This window comes from Anastrepha obliqua, chromosome 4 (assembly GCF_027943255.1).
Source record: "Anastrepha obliqua isolate idAnaObli1 chromosome 4, idAnaObli1_1.0, whole genome shotgun sequence".
In the NCBI taxonomy this organism is placed as follows: Eukaryota; Metazoa; Arthropoda; class Insecta; order Diptera; family Tephritidae; genus Anastrepha; species Anastrepha obliqua.
Genome location: NC_072895.1, coordinates 33,893,205 through 33,913,331, shown reverse-complemented (window position 1 = coordinate 33,913,331; position 20,127 = coordinate 33,893,205). Strand labels below are relative to the sequence as shown.

Sequence of the window (20,127 nt, the reverse complement as noted above, 5' to 3'; positions counted from 1 at the left end):
AAAAAAAAATTATTGAAAATCATCATTTTTTTGGGCCTCTGACTACCGCTAACGCCTTAAAGGAGCCACGCTTGAGCAGCTGTAGCGCTACCATTTTTTCGTTTTTTTTATATGAAAAAAAATTTTTGTATATTCATTTAAGCATGAATATTTATAATGTAATTTATTTTAAGATAATAAATTCTCTCAGCTTTTCGTAAACAAATTTTGAAAAACTTGTTGTCTGAAGGAGCTGCCTCTATTTAGAATTTATTTCGTGCTGACACATTTTAATTCATTAAATTTATTATAAGAAATAAATTATTAGACGATGAGAGCACGATGAGAAATATACCGAGTCTCAGAGACTTTTCCTGAGACTAATTTGAACGCTTCGTACATACGTCGAAAAATCTCACTCTATTTGCTTTTTGGAATTCAAGAAAAATTTATAAAATATTGGAAATCGTGTTAAAGAAAGACAATTCGTTTAAAAATATTTTTTTTTATTTTTAATTCGCGTTAAATCAAATTCGTGTAAAAAAATGTGTAAAAAGGGAATTTGGTGTACAGTGAGAATAATTTCTGTGGAATACATTCGTCCACATGCTTCACATTCGTTTACGTCCTTCACATATGGGCATTTTTTGTCCCTTTAAGGGAGAATAGAAAACGAATTCAGAAAAAAATGTATAAAACCTGAAATATACTACAAAAGTGCTTGGCATAAAATTTCAAGACAGGCATATCTCTGTATAGAATACCGAAATATAATATTCATTTGTGGAACAACATCAAGAGGCACACCACAAATACGAGGAGGAGCCTGGATAAAACCTAACAGAAGTGTACGCGCCAATTATTTATTTATTTTTAATACCCAGATACGACACAAGTTACTTAGTTAATTTTTAGTTAGTATTTGATACATAATTAAATTACAATTGCGATTAATTCTATATTATTCTTATAATACCTATTCACATGTAGATATACACAGATGCACATTTCTCTCATTTGTTGCAAGAGTGTCATAATCCAAAACAAAAATTTTGCACATTTTACAGATTTCACCACAGGCTTTTATTTTGTGATGTGTATCTCCACAGCGATATCAATTAGCGGTTCCTCATTAGATGTAAACTTGCTTTGCTTTTACAAGGCGGCGCAAAATTAATCATCCAATTTTTTTTTTGTGAATAATTTTTTCTTAATAAAAAATAACGAGTTTGAGTAATGGAAATCTTTAGTTGGACCTTTGCGCGCTCCATTGCTTGTCTGTTTGTATACTGCAGCTGTCTACTTCACAAGTGTCAACTATGTTTGATAGGGACTTCGATAGGATAATTAAATTTAATTAGAGTAATAATTAAGAGCAATACTGCGAAGCGAGGAGGGAAGAGACGCGTATTTTCAGGCGCAAGAAACGGGCAATGAAAGAACGTGAGTGCGAAGAGCTCGAGATGTTGGGCGACAGGAACATGACCCGAAAATTTTTCCAAGAGTTAAGCGCCAAACTGAAGGTTTCAAGGCCGGAGCCAGTTCCTACAAAGACAAAAACTACAATCTGATGACAGATGCCCAGGTCATGCTTGGGTTATGGAGGAATTACTTCGCACAACGGTGGTACTAGCAGTGTGGAAGACGAAGTTGAGACCGATACCCTAGTCGTAGACGACGGAATGGTCGTAACACCATCCGCCTTTGAAGAGATGAGGCCCACAGGCCGACCTACTACCAGTACGGCAATTCAAAGCTGGAGGCGATGCATGTACCAGCTGCTCTGCAAAATATGGTCGGATGAAAGCATGCCTGGTGACTGTAACCTCGTTCCCATGACGGTCGATGCTATGTTACCGGAACGACCGGATTTATATTCGGTTAAGGATTGCCACTTCAGCAACATTCATATATGTATGGAATATTTATACTGCTACAACAACAACAACTGTGACATAAGCGTGCTCTGCGCAATCTTTAAGAAGTTGGCAAACCACGAATTCGAAGTGATCTTTGTTTATCTAAGTACCAGTGTTAACAACCGGAACGACGTCAGCCTAGACATTGAACGAAGAGTAACTCTTGCCAACAGGTTTACTTTGGGCTCAGTAGGCCACTGAGAAGTAGAGCCCTCTCTCGGAAAACGAAAACAAGCACTGTACAAAGCCCTCCTCTTTGTATGTAGCGCAGAAGCTTGGACAATGACGACAACTGTTGAGAGAGCACTGGGTGCGTTCGAGAGAAAAATTTTCCGAATGAGCTCCGTATCCGATGGAACAGCAAGCTGTATGAGCTGTACCGAGATATAGAAATAGTGAAGCGTATTAAAATGCAGCGGCTGCGGTGGCTTGGCCATGCCACGAGGATGAACAAAAATGCTCCGGCACGACAGTCCTTCGAGAGGAACCCTCTGGTGGATGACGAGGAGAACCTAATTTACGTTGGGGAGATCAAGTGAGGCATAACCTGGTAGTACTCGGTTTCACCAACTGACGCGAGAAAACAAGGAAACCGAGCTAAATAGCGTAATATTTTAAATTTGGCCAAGCCATACGACTGTAGTGCCATTGCCATCCGAGTAAATCAGGCATTGAAAACGTTTAAGCTGTTTTTCTCCAAATTTCGGGTTTTTGGATTATGCCAACCTTACAGCAAGTGCGAGATATGCAATATACATATAGATACAACATAATTTGACTGGAATAAATTTACAAATTTCAAGTCATTATCTCTCAATATTCGACAAGAAGCTCAATATCTATTTCCATTTTCTATTCAATATTCAATTTTTTCTTCAATTTATACATAACTTTAATTAGCTACAGTTGTGTGAGTGCAATTACTTATTTTTTACATATTTTTACACATTACTTATGAATTTACATTTACATCTATCACTCAGAATATACAATAGTGCCTATACATTCATATAAAAAAGTTGTAGTTCTTATAATAAATTCGTTAGTTCGCGTTCATTAATTTCCCATTTCTTATGCCGCATTAACTGCATATTTTTATTTTTGCTTACTTTATAAATTTTATACTAAGTAATTGGTTTAATTTCGAGCGCAACTCACACTGTTTTATACGGCATTTTCCTCTAGCCTTTGCTGCAAAATAAATGAGGAAAGAGATAAGTTTGTTAATAGAAAGAATAAACTGTTTTTCGAAGAAAATATAATATAAATATATAAGAAATATACGCCGTAAAGGAGGAAAGGGTTGAGCATTTGTGGATTACGAACGGTGACTGATTTGCGGTTATATGAAGTTCATCAGGTTTTTTATATCAAGGCCGGTTATATCAACAGGCGTAGGAAAGAAGTGAGAACCAAGATGCCTAAATCTAAGTCTCGCGAAAGCAAGGCAGCTAAGGAGATGGTGCTGAGATGATTCCAGCTCATCCTCCATACAGCTGACGCAAAAAGGACTCAAAGTATTTCCAAGCCTCACGGCATGCATACCTCGCGGATAGTGCCCCGCGTGAACACCGACGCGAAGCGTGAGAGCGAGGTTTTGTCATTCTTTGTTTACAGGCCACAGTATTTTCTACAATGGCAAAATTCAAGTATCGTACAGTGATAGAAGTTTTTGTTTAGCAAACAAATGAAATTTATCAATGAATGTTGAAATTGTAAAAGGAATTTTTGCCATCATTCAGTACAATAGAAAGTAGCACAAGCCTTCAAGACGACCCATTTCAAGAACTTGCAAAAACTGGAAAAACCCCAGAAATAGTAGAAAAAATACAGAATATCGTATTGGAAAACCATCGAGTGACTGAAAGAGATTTAATAAAGGTCCTAAGCATCTCACTGGGAAGTGTAAGCAATATTTTCAGTTTCAGAAAGTTGTGTGCACAACGGGTGCCGCATTCGCTAACAATGGAACAAAAACACATTTGAATACGACAACACTTAAAGCGTCTCCGTTAAAATACATTTTGTGCGTCGATTCATCACTATGGATGGGACTTGTTCCTAAATCAAAACAAGAGGCTAAAGAGTGGTGCAAACCTGGTTCTTTGGCTCAGATACGAGTTCGTTTCCAGAAATCGGCCAAGAAGATGTTAGCATCAGTTTTTGAGATGCGAAAGTACCTTTCTTTGTGGATTACCTGCAAACTGGTAAAACAATAAATTCTGAATAGACTTGCTACAGGAAAAAATCGTGAAAAGAAACCAACTTTGAAAAGGAAAAAATTCATTATTCTTTTTCATCAGGGCAATGCATCGAGTCACAAGAGCATTTTGACTATGGTTAAAATCCATGAATAAAAGTTCGAGTTATTGGAGGATCCACCGTATCTAGCGACCTCCATCTATTTCCAGACCTAAAAAATTCATGCGTGGAGAGCGTTTTTCATTAAATAATGAGAGAAAAGCGTATTTTGCACCCCTGCCAGATTCTCACTTCAGGGATTAAATTCATAAATTGGAGCAAGTGCATTAATATTCAGGGACTCGGCGACTTCACTGATTAGTAAAATGTATTTCAAACCATAAAATTGTATTTTTCTTATCGAACCGCAAAACTTAGTATTTTAAAACAACCTAGTATTTTCGGTCAAGCTGCGCTCATGGGCTCAGACAGGCCCCCAACCACTTCAAGGGTAGTCGAGTCCTGCAAATCCAGGCTGAACTATGTCGGTAGACATAATAGCCTGATGCTAACATGGGTCCCGGAACACGTGGGTATCGCGGGTAACGAGATCTCTGACTTTTAGCCAGACCAACAAAGTTGTTCTCGGAGCCCGTTCTGCCACTCCTTTCTGCAGCCATCAAAGCCACGGTTAGCAAACGGGTTACTCTGACCCACAAGCGAGCTTGATAGAGTGAGAGAGGCTGCAGATCGACAAAACTGATGTTACCTGTCATGTCTGACCGACTGTCGCAGATCCTCTTGTCATTAAGCAGAAGGGACTGTAGGCAGCTGGTTCGACTGATGGCAAGCCATTTTCTACGAGAGAAGCAGTGCCCAACATGTGGAGAGGAGGATGATACGGCGGACCACTATCTGTGCGTCTGCCCGGCCTTCGCTCGAATAAGGCTTGAGGTCTTTGACACTGATGTGTTAAGAAGCGACCACCTTGGTTCCTTGGCACCACAAGATCTACTCAGATTTCTTCGGAGGTCGAGCAGGTTTAAAGAAAATCAAAAAGAGAATCCGAATGGAGTACAACGGATTTAATTGTGTCTGAATGCTGCACTTGCTAGTCTGTCCCGACAAAAAAAAAACAAAAAAAAAGGAATTTCGGAATTTTGCAAACCATCCTCGGTACAATTTGATTTTATAATGGAGAAAGCTTAAATAAATATTTCAATGACCACTTAATTTCTATTTTATTTAATTTAAAACTGACTTTCAAAAAACACAACTCTATTATTTTATGTAGGTATAATTTTCATAGTTCATATTGTAACAGAAACTATATAACGCGAATTGTCAAACCTTGTAAATTTTTTTTCAAATTTTCATCAAAACCTTCTAAATTTTAACCAGATTTTTCCAGAGTCTAGTAGAACAAAGTGCAAGTTTCAAGTGACTACAAAATACCGTTGATTTTTGACAATTTTTTTTTCTAACAATGAAAGGCTTTATCTGCCATATGAAAAAAATCTATTTGGTTTTTGTTATAAAAAGTTCCATTAGCTATAAAATTGCATACCCCATTCGTGTTTCTATGTTACAAACTGGGTATACAAATTCCACGGAGCTCTTTGCTGAATATTCAACAAAAAAAAAAATCATTATCTGCAATTTTTATGGACTAACAATTTATGTGGTGTATCTGAGCATATTTGGAAGTTTGAATCAATGCCATGAATTTAGATAAATTCGAGAGAACCGAAAGCCTCTGCTGCTAGCGCTACGTTTGCTTAAGTTTACTTATAATTTTATTATCATGTAAGCTTTTAAAAATAAAAAAAATAAATAAATAAATAGATAAATACTTATCAGGATATTTAAAAATTAAGAACACAAGATTCCAAACTTCAGTAGGCTATAAAACTGCATGCCAAGAAAAATTCTAAAAAATATGATTAAAATATTGAAATTTTTGAAAAAAAATTTGAAACATGATTTACATGAAGTTCTACATTATATGGTTTTTATTTTAATATGAACTACAATATTTTTTTAGAATTTTATGCGGTGGCTGTAACGTCACTACCATTCGGAGTACGTCGGTTCAAGCCTCCGTTCATGAAACACCAAAAATGAAGAAAAGGTTTTTTCTAATAGCGGTCGCCCCTCGGCAGGCCCGCGGCAGGCAAAATTCCAAATATAATATATCCTGTATATGGGAAGGAATCGTAGGGGTACGAATTAGCAGTAGTGAGAGCTTGGTGCGTCCAACTGGTGCCGGTTATAACGAGGAAGAAAAGACTGGCGCGCTTTGTTTAAATCGGTCGAAATCGAGTAAGCGGTTATCGTGCCAATTAAGAAGAAGAAGAAGTAGGAGGGAAATATATACCTGATTAGATTTATTGTAAATGAAGTCCCTTGATTGCTTTAGAAAATATTTTACAAAACTTTAAAATTTTGCCTCCAAAAACCAGTAAGAAATATTACCTAAAGTTTCGCAACTTGCATCAAAACCTTAAAAAAAAACCTAAAAAGTCATTTATTCACTCAGTTCAGTTATTTCGTTTTCTGTTTTTTTTTTTGTAACAACTGACACTCCATTTTCTCTGAGATCATATTTTCTTAACAACGGAAACAATGTTGCAACATCGCCTTCAGGCACGTTCGCGCCCAAAGTGCAAAACATAAATGAAAAAAGTCGCTTGCAACTTTTTTAAATCCCTTGAAAATGTGCTTCCAACACTTGTACAATAATCGACCCCTCTCCGCTCGTGCGTCTTATTTGTATTTACATAGTTTCGCGCCGCACTAACGCAATAACACGCAGCAGTTTCACCAGCGAAACCATTTGAATGAAATGGAAATCCAGCAAGCACCGGCAGGTGTAGTACGCAGGGAAATCGGTAAAATGCAAATTGAGCAGCGCAGAGAGGTTGAGAGTTGGTTGGCTATCCAGCTGCCCATGAATCATCACCCAGCATAGAGATGGAGAAATGTGTGCTTGTGTGTGTTATGTACCTTCATGAGCGGACTAATCGCCCGTGGCATAATGGTTAGTGCCGTGACTGTGGGCATCATATGCAAAGCACCGTTTGAGCCGCGTTGCATCGCCATTTGTGCGCTGGTATTCACATTTAAAGAGAGATTCTGGTTTTGACCCAACAGGGTGGTGGTTGTGGCCGATGATACGCAGGATTCACGCTTGCCTTTGCCATAGTAAGCGGTGAGTGGCCTGGAACGAACAAAGCAAAACAAACGCAGCACAAATATTATGCGATGGCAAATGAAAAACTGTAATTAAAAAAAGAAATAAAACACAAGTAAAATTGCAAGAAACGTTTCTCTTTTAATTATTCATTTCAATGGAGCTGCTCATTCACAAGCGGATTGACTTGGATTATTTCATATAGATTATTTATTTAGGTTTTCGAAAAAATTACATACCGTGTGCTTTCCGTCCGCGGTGAGCAATCCTTTGAGAAACTTTTTGTGGTATACCTGCGAAAATTTCAAAAAAAAAGTTAAAAAAAAATAGTTTAGTTGAGTTACCCATAATTGAATAATGCGCAGAAAATTTTTTAACAATTAAAGGGTATTTTAAATGATTTATTTCTCATAATTCGCATATTAAATATGTCTCTTTTCATTTACGATTCCCGATTTTAAAAATTAAAATATTTATGTAGTAGTAAATTCCATCGCTAAACGAATATATTCATAGCTTGAGCGATTAGTAGCTGAAATGATAAATGATTCGGCCGCCGTAGCTGAACGGGCTGGTGTGTGAGTACCATTCGCGTCCCCGTCATGAACAGCAAATAATAGGAACAAGTTTTTTGTAATAGCGGTCGCCCCTCTGCAGGCGCTCAGCAAGCAAACCTCCGAGTGTGTTTTTGCCATGAAAAAGCTCCTCGTAAAAATATCTGCCCTTCGGAGTCGGCTTAAAACTGTAGGTCCCTCCATTTGTGAAACAACATCAAGACGTACACCACAAATAGGAGGAGGAGCTCGGCCAAATGCCTAAAGAGAAGTGTACGCTGCAATTATTTGTTTATTTTTATTTAAATGATAAGAACGAAAGGAGTTACGGAAGATTCGCTGCAGAAGCTTAAGTTGAATTGGCGGCACTGGACAAATTCAGTGTTGGATCTTAGCGGCAGAGAAATTTCGTTACAAAATATAAGTGCTCCTCTTCCTAAACAAATTTATCCGCGGAAAATTTTATTCCCAGCTGTATCGGTTAACTTTGGAGCCAACTCAACTTCCCAAGACTTATTTTATGAAATTTTCTTTAAAATTTCGGTCAGAGCTCTTCGTAGTACGGAGTTTTGGTCTATGCTGGTCTCTCAAAATCGCTTTATGCTCGAAATGCTTCTATTACTATAACCTTTATTGAGTTCAATAAAGTCTCTAAATTTGTTGAGATAGATTTTTCATGTTCAAAAGAAAGTTTTGAATTTTTCATATAAATAATTTATTAGGAATTTCTTTGTTTTTAAGGGGGAACACCACTGTAAACGCGTGAAAATTAAGTGATTTGCATGAATTTTTTTTAAATATTGATGATTATTTGAGGATCGGACAAATTATAATTTATTTAATATATATTCAACCATACTGACACAAATTTTTTATTAAAAAATATTTAAAATTACAATTGTTATTAATATTAATGCAATGACATCATAAAAAACTGATGCACCCTGGTGGCCACGATACAGCGGTGAAAAAGCATCTGAAAGCAACAAACTAAAAAAATTCTTAGTCTATACATCAATGGCTATCGTCGTACGTGGCGGTTTTTTTTATATTTTTTTTTGTGAGAAATGGTGCAGGTTTGAAAAATGAGTATGTGTTTTTATCCTTTTTTTGTTTTCAAAAGGTTTGAAAAAATATTAATTTTTGGAATATTTAAAAACGGCTATGTACGACTGTAGCCAATACATGTACAAAAAAAGAAAAAAATTAAAATCGTTTGATAAGTCTTCGAGAAATCGAAGCCACCGTGTTCAGAAAAGTCGTTTTGAGAAAATCGCGTTTAAAGTTTTCATTGGCCGTTGTAACTCACTACCTGCACTTATTGTATTGGGTATAACTTCGTCAATTTTCAAGATTTTAAGTAAATTTTTTTTTACATATTTTTTAATATATCTACTTTTAGAAAATGCAAAAAAAAAAATCGATTTCTTTGAAAAATCACAGTGGTGTTCCCCTTAATGACTACTAACGTTAAAATATGTTTGCTTAACCTATAAGAATCTATGATATTCATGCTTTAGAAGATAAATAAATTAATAAATCTGGCTTATCATTCGTAAGGATCACAGAATATATAGTATACTAAGTAGCCTGAATATTTTTGAAGCATACAGGTCCCACAACAGTCGATATAAACATAAAAATCTAAAATGGGTGCGTTACTGATTTGTTATTTGCTTGGTCAAGCTCTTCCTCCAATTTGTTTTCATGGCAGCGGTTTGCCATTGCCTACTGAGGAGCGGTCACTACTCCTATTAGAAGTGACTTTTTTCTGTCATTTAAACTTTCATGCACAAACCCGTAAAAACCGTCGAATGAGGTCAAATTTCAGTTGCAATGTGGCGCTGAAATCCAAACTGAGAGGCAGATATGTAGCCGGTTTGCTTCAATTTTTAAGTCACTTGGATATTGTTAACGAAAAATCTGAAATTTATATATACATAAGTATATAATTTATTCAAAATTCGCGTGCTTAATATTGAGTTGTTGATATCGATGGCTGGTCAGAGACAATAGTTGTGTAAGCTATCTCCAGAAGCTTTAACACACACCTTTTTGATCAAGATTTTTCAAGCAAGCCATTGTTAATGAGTTGGCTTGCAATGCATCACTGGAGGGCGCAAGAAAGTAACTACCGCCAGATGCCAATGCATTACCGATGGACTCATTTCTGATCTCAACAATTTTGATTCTACCTTTACAGTGGAAAGCGTATAAGAAAATTTTTAAATTTATGTTAAATGAAAGCATATTTTATTTCATAGGAAACCAAACATTTCCTCTATACTCCTTAAACCAGAATTAGCAAAAACTAATCAGTTACAATTTATACTATAATACAAACAGTGCACTTTCATTTTTCAAATATAAATTTCGCCCAGTTGCCCTTAAAGGTAAAATTAATTAACTAAATTTTAAGTATAGGTTACTATGTTATAGGAGAAACGATGAAATGTTCAAAGAAAAAGGTTTTCAATGCTATTCATAACGCACCCAAGGTTGAAACTCGAGGAAGAAAATGTAAAATTCTGGGAAGGGAAAACAAAAACTCCTACATTACAGACAAATTAAGCCTTCCTTGCCATCAAACGAGCTTAAAACAGATTTAAATTTGCAAGTTGAAAGTTAGATAGTTCATTACAGGTGGGTAGCAGCCAAATTACTAGCAAGACCACCCAGAAAAGCACCGTTCTTGAGTTTAAAGAACGAAACAAAAAGGCCTCGATTTGCAAGAAAACACCTCATTCGAAACTGGAAAAATGTGCTATGGGCGGATTGAAGCAAGAAAAAAAAAAAGAAAATTGGATCTCCGAAAAACAATTATTCCCAGACCCACAAGTAAAGCATTTGATTCCAGATATATGAAAAAATAGATGTCAAATAAATAATGGTGAGGATATGCTCTTCGGAGGATGGAGTCCGTCCAATATTTTCGATAAAAGATAAAATGTATGCGATGGACTATGTGAGATTATTGGTTATGCTTTCCTATAAATAACCCCTAAGATAAAAAACGCCTCTAAGATGAGAATTTACGCTGTATAACAATCCTAAGCATTCATTAAAATTAGCAAAAGAGTGGTTAAAAAAAGTGAATGTTTAAGAATGGCCTTCGCAGTCTACTGACTTACACCTAATTGAGCATCTTGGGGCAGAACTGAAAAAGATAATCTGAACCTTGCAAGCCAAATATACGCAGGAAACGTGGAATCAAATTCAAACTTCTTCTTAATCTATCTAGTAAATAATCCAATAACAGGTGTTATTTTGAATACCCCGATATTTCGGTAGATGTCGCTTTTGAAGCTGTCACTTTGTGATATTTGACAAGTAGAAACTACACCATTAATAAAAATATTAATAAAAATGGAACGATACACGCTTAACCAACGTATTCAAATTATTAAAATTCACTATAAAAATAGTAAAAATGGTGAAAATTTGGCAGAGACGGTTCGTAAAACTCGAACATTTTTGGGTCATCGTGAAGCACCTTGTAGGACCGCAATACAGAAATTGGTAAAAAAATTCGAGCTGTTGGGACAAATTAGTCATGTGAAGAATAAAACCCGTGCACGTCACTCAAGAACAGCTGAACAGCCGAAAATATTGCTGTTGTAGCCGAAAGTGTTGAGGAAAACCAAGGTTTGTCCATTTCTCATCGTTCTTTGGAATTAGCCATTCCACAAACGTCATTACACCGTATTTTGCATAAAGATTTGGGTCTTAAGGCTTATAAAGTCCAGTTAACACAAGAACAACGTCGAGTCTTTGCTGATTGGGTCGTTGTTCATGCATTTCATTCAATGATCCGAAATTCTATCGAAAAATCATTTTGAGTGATGACGCCCATTTCCACCTCGGTGGCTTCGTCAACAAGCAAAATTATCGTATCTGGGGCTCAGAAAATCCAAGAGTTGTTGTTGAAAAGTCTCTCTATCCTCAACGTGTGACTGTTTGGTGCGGTTTATGTTTCGGCGGAGTCATTGGACCTTACTTTTTCGAAAATGAAGATGGAGCAACAGTTATGGTGATTAATTAATTTTCAACAAGACGGCGCTACGTGCCACACAAGCAACGAAACCATTAATCTTTTATCAAAATAACACCTCTTCTTGGAAAACCTTTTATTTCTTTCTTAAAAAGTTATAAAATCAGCAGGAGGTGCTACGAATTACTAAATTCTCCAAGAAGCATTTTTTCTAAATCGCCTTTAAAACATCGCGGAACACAGCAGATCACGTTTTTGTTCTCTTCGAATGCATTCTCTATCACTCCAACAATCCTATGGACTTCATCAATAGCCGAATGTTTTATGTGGAATTCAAATTGGCGCCCGGGATAATTAACAATTTTTAAATAGAGTAAGCAGTAGTGAGATAGGTCGGTATGACGTGTCTTCGTATGCTGATTTGCCTGACTTGTAGAACATTGTGACTTTTGTCATTTTCCAATCAATTGGATGGTAATTCAGCTCAAATATGGTGTTCATTATGCGGGTTTAAGGCTTTTTGGCCGCTGTTTTAAGATGCCCGCAGTTATTAGGTCATAACCTGGCGATTTGTTCGGCTTTAATATTTTAATTTAATTTATTATTTCGTCCGCGGTTGCCGCAGGGATTTCATTTACAGTGTTACGTTTGTTAAGGTGTTCCCCCTTTGAAGTTAGCAAGCCTTATGGAGTAAATGTGTCCGCTAGTTAATTAGCGAATATATCAGGTTTTTGTCTATTAGTCTTTGCCCACTTATTTTCCCGTGGCTTGATTGGTGCACTCTGCACTGATGGTTGTTTTAGTTTTTTGGTGCATCTCCAGAAGGAGTAATTTGTGCTTTGCTCATTTGTAGGTTCTTGTAAGTGTTTGATTACAGATTTGTTCTTGTACTCTTTAGTTTTCAATTGAGTTTTGTCAAGAGGTGATCTTGTTTGATGCCATCGTCGACGCATTTGTACAATAATATTATCTTTATCGGATATGTACACACTGAAGTATTATTCAAACCGTATAAATTTAATTTAAATTTCACTTTAAACCAAAAAATATGTTTAAAACCTATTTATTTATTATTTATTATATGAGCCGCTTTCTTTGAAAGTGGTGTAAGTCCATTTTAACAAAAAATTAGTTAATGATAAAAACAATGAAAATTTTAACAGATTTTTTTGGGAAAAGTTTATAAATAAAAAGTTGATAGTATATTAAATTACATCAACTTTTATCATTAACTAATTTTTTGTCAAAATGAACTTACACCACTTTGAAAGAAAACGGCTAACATGGTAGGAGAACCTCTCAATTTATTTTCATGCAATTTTTTCGAGTTAAGTTGTTGCAAAATTAATGAATATCTAAATTCCGGTACCAGTCCCGATATCTCGAAATTATAATAACGGGATCCCGAAAATGTCGGGATCCTAAAAATTGATATATGAGCCAATTTGTTGCTTAATTAATGAATATCTAAATTTTGGTACTAACCCCGATATCCCGAAATTATAATAAAGAGATCCCGAAAATCGCGGAATTGTAAAAATCTAAAAAATTCAGAAGTGAGATTGTGAAGAAATTGAGATTGTTGCAAAATTTATTAATTCTAAATTCCGGTATTAGTTCCGATATATCGGAATTATATTGTAATAAGGAGATCCAGAAAATCGTGGAATTGTAAAAATCGAAAAAATTTAGAAGTGAGTCAATTTGTTGCAAAATTTATTAATATTTAAATTCCGGGTCTATCACGAAATACTAATAACGAGATCCCGAAAATCCTGGCATCATAAAAATCGAAAAAATTGACAACTATACAACCATCAAGTCTGCCAATTCGCTTTGCTCAGGTGTACTTATGCGGATATGCCAGATCTCAAACGCAAAAAAAAACTGACATATGATTCAAATGAAGCCGGTACTTGAGCCACCCTGTGTGCTCTGTAAATGAACTGAGTGTCGAAAGCTTCAAAAATGCTCATATTTCGGAGATTTGAATTGCACGAAAAGTACGAGCTGGTGTACAAGAAATCTGCATGCCACAAAAGCACCCGCAGGCACAGTAAAATAACCAAATGCAAAAATTCCATCTGCTTGTGCATGTAGCGAACTCGTACGTGCACACAGAACTGGGAGATGCCAATTTGTGTGCAATTTAAAGCGGTAGTTTGGCCGATACTTAAACACTTTCATAAATTTTGTATGCATTTCGACTTAAGAAAACTTTGCAGGGATGTTTCGAAAAATTCAGAATAGTTTGTAAGCAAATCACTTGCATTTGTTGTTGTATGTATTTACAAGCACTCTGGTTCCATAGCAAGTTTCTTGCATATTAAATTGCGGAATATCAATGGGACTATGTATAAGTAAACACATTCATACATACATACATGAAATTTCAAATGTTGACCTCCAATAACGTCGTTTAGTCTCCACAGTTGAGAGTTTAATGTTTTCTTTACGCAGTGGGAGCACATGACCGTGCACGCCCCAACTGGCTTAACGTTATGTCAATTTCACTTCAGCAAACTACGTAATAAATAAATACATAGTAAGTACACACTTATGGTGTGTATGTATGTATGTATAAGTACACATTCACATGCATGGCCGTGTGTGTAAGATGTTGTGAAAAAGTCAAGAAGTCATTAAATCGTACGAACACTCACTGGGGATTTTCAAGACTGTAACGATACGAATGTCGTTAGCCTTCTTTGTGCCACCACTTAAGACTCGAATACTGACTTTGTGCAACAGCAAGTAACTAGCAAATGTTGCAACATTTATAAGCATACAACCTACGTTTTTGTTGCACGATTGCAGAAGTGCCATTTAAATATGGGCAAAACATAGCGCAACATTTTGTGGCTCAAGTGGAAAGTGCGTTGGAGCGGAAATTTTGCACTCTGAAAACAATTAGACTAAATAAAGCAAATGCTTGGATAACCTTTAGTTACTCGAGCTCAGCAGCTTCAGTTGGCAATTTTTACGTACATACATACAAATATTTACTATATATTTATTTTTTTTTAATAATCTACAGCACAAAACACCTTGCCGACTACACGAAAATGTAAAGAAAAGCAAGCCAAATTTGGCAAGTTTAAAAAAAAACCACACGTAAAATTCAGAAAAATACAAGAAATGTTTTTTTAAATCGATAGTACAGTCCCTATACTTTAATTTTTGAAGATTATTTCATGCAAATGTTGACCGCGACTGCTTCAAATGGTCCATCCGCTTAGTTCAATTTTGGCATACTCTTTCCAATGCTTCGGCCGGTATCTCACATATAATACAATATATATGCGTTAATTGAAGCAGGCTTGTCTGAATAGACATGAGCTTTAAAGGCGGTCTTTTAATAATATAGTATTTAGCGAAAGTTGGTCGTAAGCTCTCCAAATGAGAACGAACAAGAGCCGTAAACAACAATTTGTAGGTATACGGACCAGCAAATTCAGATGCATTGCGGTGAATGAAGCCTAGAAGCGAATACGATTTCGAAAAAAAAATTAATGTGACCACTGAAGGAAAATTTCGTGTCGAATGAAACTCCAAGCTCCTTAAACTCTGTTACACTTTAAAGTATTATACTTTATTAAAAACTAGCAAACCCGGCCCCCTTCCCTGGGCACACTAAAATAGAATAGATATGGTTTAGAACAGAAAATATATGGTTTTCATATTATTTATTTCTTTATTCTTTATTCAAGCGCTTTGGCATAAACAATATTTTTTGTTTTTCTATTTGTTTTTGAGTAAATATAAAATATAAATTGAAAATCAGGAAAAAAGAAGATTGTTTTTAAATTTCAAATCAACGCATATGAATAAACAATCGTCTTTTTTCCTGATCATCCATGAATTTTTCGTTTCAATTTATATGTTTTATTAAGCATTGGAGCTTTTTTAACCATTATCCATTTATATTTTTCAAAAAAAAAAAACGAAAAAAATTGTTTTTTCCACGAACACATAATTTCATTCGGATTTCACATTAAATTCTCAAATTTCGTAAGAAATTATTCACTGTTCCAAAATCCACTCCAAAAAAATTCACAAACAATTTTTACATGTTGCACTTACGTTTTTTACTTATGGCATCCAAATCAGAAAGAAATATTGACACATTGTAACTCACACTGTCAATTTGACAGTTCAGTTCCGCCCCAAGAGTTAAAAAAGTAAGCGACATTATGGCTGGCTCAAAAGAACGCTGTACCCGTTGCCACTGCTCCGAATTACAACCAAACTTTACGAAACCCATTTTCAATACTTACTAAACAATGTGCATAAGTTTGGTTTAATTCGGTGAAAAGACACAGCGGGTCCACGTTTTGGCATATATTTCGAGACCCTAGTCATCAATAGGTATGAAAATTACCCCGTATTAAAGCACTTATCAACAGCTTTCATTTGATACCCATATTGTACATACACAACCAAAGGTTACCCGGGTCCACGTTTTGACCTATATCTCGAGACCCCAGTCATGTAGCGGCATGAAAAATACTCTGTACTAAGGCATTCACCAACAGCTTTCATTTGATATCCATATTGTACAAACACATTCTAGGGTCCACGTTTTGGTCTCTATCTCGAGACCCTAGTCACGGAGCGGAGGGAAATACTCTGAACTAAAGCATTCACCAACAGCTTCCATTTGATACCCATATTGTACATACACATTCGAAGGTTACCCGGGTCCACGTTTTGACCTATATCTCGAGACCCTATCTACCAATAGGTATCCAAACTATACGGAAACCATCTTCAATACCTCCTTAACAATGTGTGTAAGTTTGGTTTAATTCGGTGCAAAGACACGGCGGGTCCACGTTTTGGCATATATTTCGAGACCCTAGTCATCAATAGGTATGAAAATTACCCCGTATTAAAGCACTTATCAACAGCTTTCATTTGATACCCATATTGTACATACACAACCAAAGGTTACCCGGGTCCACGTTTTGACCTATATCTCGAGACCCCAGTCACGTAGCGGCATGAAAAATACTCTGTACTAAGGCATTCACCAACAGCTTTCATTTGATATCCATATTGTACAAACACATTCTAGGGTCCACGTTTTGGTCTCTATCTCGAGACCCTAGTCACGGAGCGGAGGGAAATACTCTGAACTAAAGCATTCACCAACAGCTTCCATTTGATACCCATATTGTACATACACATCCAAGGGTTACCCGGGTCCACGTTTTGACCTATATCTCGAGCCCTATCCACCAGTAAGTATCCAAACTATACGGAAACCATCTTCAATACCTTCTTAACAATGTGTGTAAGTTTGGTTTAATTCGGTGCAGACACGGCCGGTTAGCGAACACACACAAAAAGTTGACTTTATTTTATATATACGATTTTTTTCAGTTTGTGTCCGAAAAATCCAAATATCTTACGGAACCCTATTTTTTTCCAAAATAAAATGTAATCCATGTTACTCTTGGATAATGTAGTTTTCGAATGGTGAAAGAATTTTTAAAATCGGTCCAGTAGTTTTTGAGCCTATTCGTTACAAACAAACAAACAAACAAACAAAGTTTTCCTCTTTATAATATTAGTATAGATGGTGTAGGATGTGTTGAATGTACCGACGCTTCGAAAATGTTAAATGAAAGCATTTTTTAATATTCAAAGACAGACGCGACGTCCTTCACCAACGATGAAAATTGTTCAAGTCGGGTTGAAGCTTCTGAGCATCCATTGAGTCTTTAACAGATGAGAAAATTTAAAAAGAAATATCGGAAAATTTCAGAATCAGAATTTTCCGCTACTATTGGTTTCCATAGTAAGCAGCCCTCATTAAAAGTTTATATCGCTATTATAAATTTCCTCTGTTTAGCTTAAAAACCATAATGCCACGTAAATAGGTATGTGTGTGGTGGGCATCTTGACGTTGTCCTCAAGTTGGCATCAATACTCCTATTTCTACTATACACCTATTGGACGCCACAAAAAATGGTAGAGAGCTGAACTATACCGTATAACAAAATTATTTCTTTTTTCTTTCAAAATATCATAGTTACGTTCACAGAATGTAATTGAGAGGCCCAAATAATGTACCCATTAGACAATGGTTTCCAACCTTACCTTCAGCCGTTACCCACTTACATATTTTATGTGCTTTTAGCTAAACTACTTTTGGGATTTGATTTTGCCCTGCCTTCTCAAAAAGTTGTGCAAATTTTTTCTCCTGCATCCTCATGAAATTAGAAAAAAGTGTTTATAGGAATTGTTAATCCTTAGCTGGGCGCAAAGTGGCTGTTGCTGCGTATGAACAAGATTCGTTTTAAATTCATTCCACCCGGAAAAATAATTTTATAATCCACTGCAACTAGCTTTTATTTTATTTTGCTATTTGAATAGAAAATTCGTGCCACGCCGCCCTTTTTCATGTGTACGATGTATTTCAAGATTTAATTTTGTGAATGAGGCACTCAATGAATTAAATAAGTAGATTGAATGAAAAAGTGAATGGGAAAAAGCGAATTCAACGAAAAGCGACTCAAACGATTCATGCGAGCTTCCTGCTTTTCTTATTTCTCAGATAAGAAGAGATGCATCAGTTCGTGTAATATATGTATGTATGTGTGCACTCATATGTACTTATAAGTACTTATGTAAAACCAAGCAGCGATTCCACACGTTCCATTGAAATTGAAATTAAATATCCACACAAATACATACTTACATAAAATAGAGTTTACACACTTACACGCATAGTACTTAAATGTTTACCGGTTTGTCTGAAGGAATAAGCAACGATAGCTAAAGTAACAAGCTGGCATTATTAGAGGTCTCCTTTTCTTATATAAGTAGATTCAATAATGTGAAGATTAGGTTATGTGAAAAATACCCGTTTTCACATAAAATAATTTTAATTTATGCAATTTACACGAAAAAAATTATTGAAGTGAAACTTCTTAGGCGTCGTTGGACGAGCGAGAATGAAGAGTAATATTTCAAGGCCATGCAACGTTTTGGCCATTTTCGTTCTGCGAGAGAGAAAAAAGATATAACGTAGAGGAAAAGATGAGATACACTTTAGACTATTTTTCCTGAGTTTTTCCTTGTGGTTGGTTATTTCTAGTGAGAAATAACACTGCCTACTTTTTGACGCTTGTTTGTTGGTGCAAACTTGTAGGAAATATATTTTTGGTGCCTACTGTTTGAGGTGAAATTTAGATAACCTTAAATCAAAATCCGAGGAACTTGAAATATGATTAAATTCATTCAATGATCTAATCAAAGGTGCTTTCGAGGCATAAACAGTCCTAACCCGCTCTAGGAAGAATAAGTCATTACTCCGAAGATTTTTTTGAGGTATGTAAAAATGAATGCGCTTTGAGAGTAAAGGCGAGCGAACTTTTCCATTTGTAATATAGAAAACAAAGCAAAGTGACAGTATATTTCTTCTACTTTGTAACGATTTTAACTTTGTATTGGGAGGTTGAATTAGTTTTAAAGGTTTTTTTCGAAGATTTGGGGCTTTATTGTGAAAAAACGGTACAAAATATTTTATTCGAAGTATTGGCCATCGCTAGCTACAACTTTCGCCCATCTTTCGGGCAATTTCCGCATGCCGTTTCTCCAAAATTCTGGCCTCTGCTTGGCTATCCATGACTCAACCCATATTTTGGGAGACTCATATGCCGGAACAAATGATAATCGGAGGGAGCTATGTCTGGACTATACGGCGGGTGGGGTAACACTTCCCAGCAAAGCGTTCCAAGGTATTTTTTGACAGGTTGAGCAACATGTGGCCGAACGTTGTCATGTTGCAAAATAACCTTGTCGTGCCTTTTTACCGTTTCCGGCCGTTTTTCTTTCAATGCCCGGCTTAAACGCATCAATTGCAGTCGGTAACGATCCCCCGTGATCGTTTCGCCCGGTTGGAGCAGCTCAAAATATACGACGCCGACCTTATCCCACCAAATGCAGAGCATGATTTTCTTGCCGTGAATATTCTGCTTGGCCGTCGACGTTGATGCGTGGCCGGGCAAACCCCATGACTTTTTGCGTTTTGGGTTATCGTAGTGAATCCATTTTTCGTCGCCAGTCACCACCCGATGCAAAAAACCCTTCCGATTTTGTCGCTCGATCAGCAATTCGCACGTAAAAAATCGCCGTTCGACGTCGCGCAGCTTCAACTCGTACGGGACCCAATGTCCTTGCTTTTGGATTATTCCCATCGCTTTTAGACGCTTGCAAACGGTTGATTTATCAACGCCCAATGATTCAGCAAGCTCTTCTTGGGTTTGGCACGAGTCCTCGTTTACCAATTCCTCCAATTCT

General features: G+C 36.3%; 1 protein-coding gene across 1 annotated transcript in view; it reads right to left on the bottom strand.

Annotated features, from left to right (window-relative positions):
- Positions 1-3,062: 3,062 nt before the first annotated feature.
- LOC129244077 (diuretic hormone receptor) overlaps positions 3,063-20,127 on the bottom strand; it is a 53,002-nt gene continuing 35,937 nt past the window's right edge. The window contains exons 10-12 of the mRNA XM_054881692.1: positions 7,512-7,565; positions 7,086-7,299; positions 3,063-3,089 (exon numbers count right to left, since the gene is read on the bottom strand). Of these exons, the coding sequence (XP_054737667.1) occupies positions 3,063-3,089; positions 7,086-7,299; positions 7,512-7,565 (295 nt within the window). The remainder of the gene's footprint in view (positions 3,090-7,085; positions 7,300-7,511; positions 7,566-20,127) is intronic.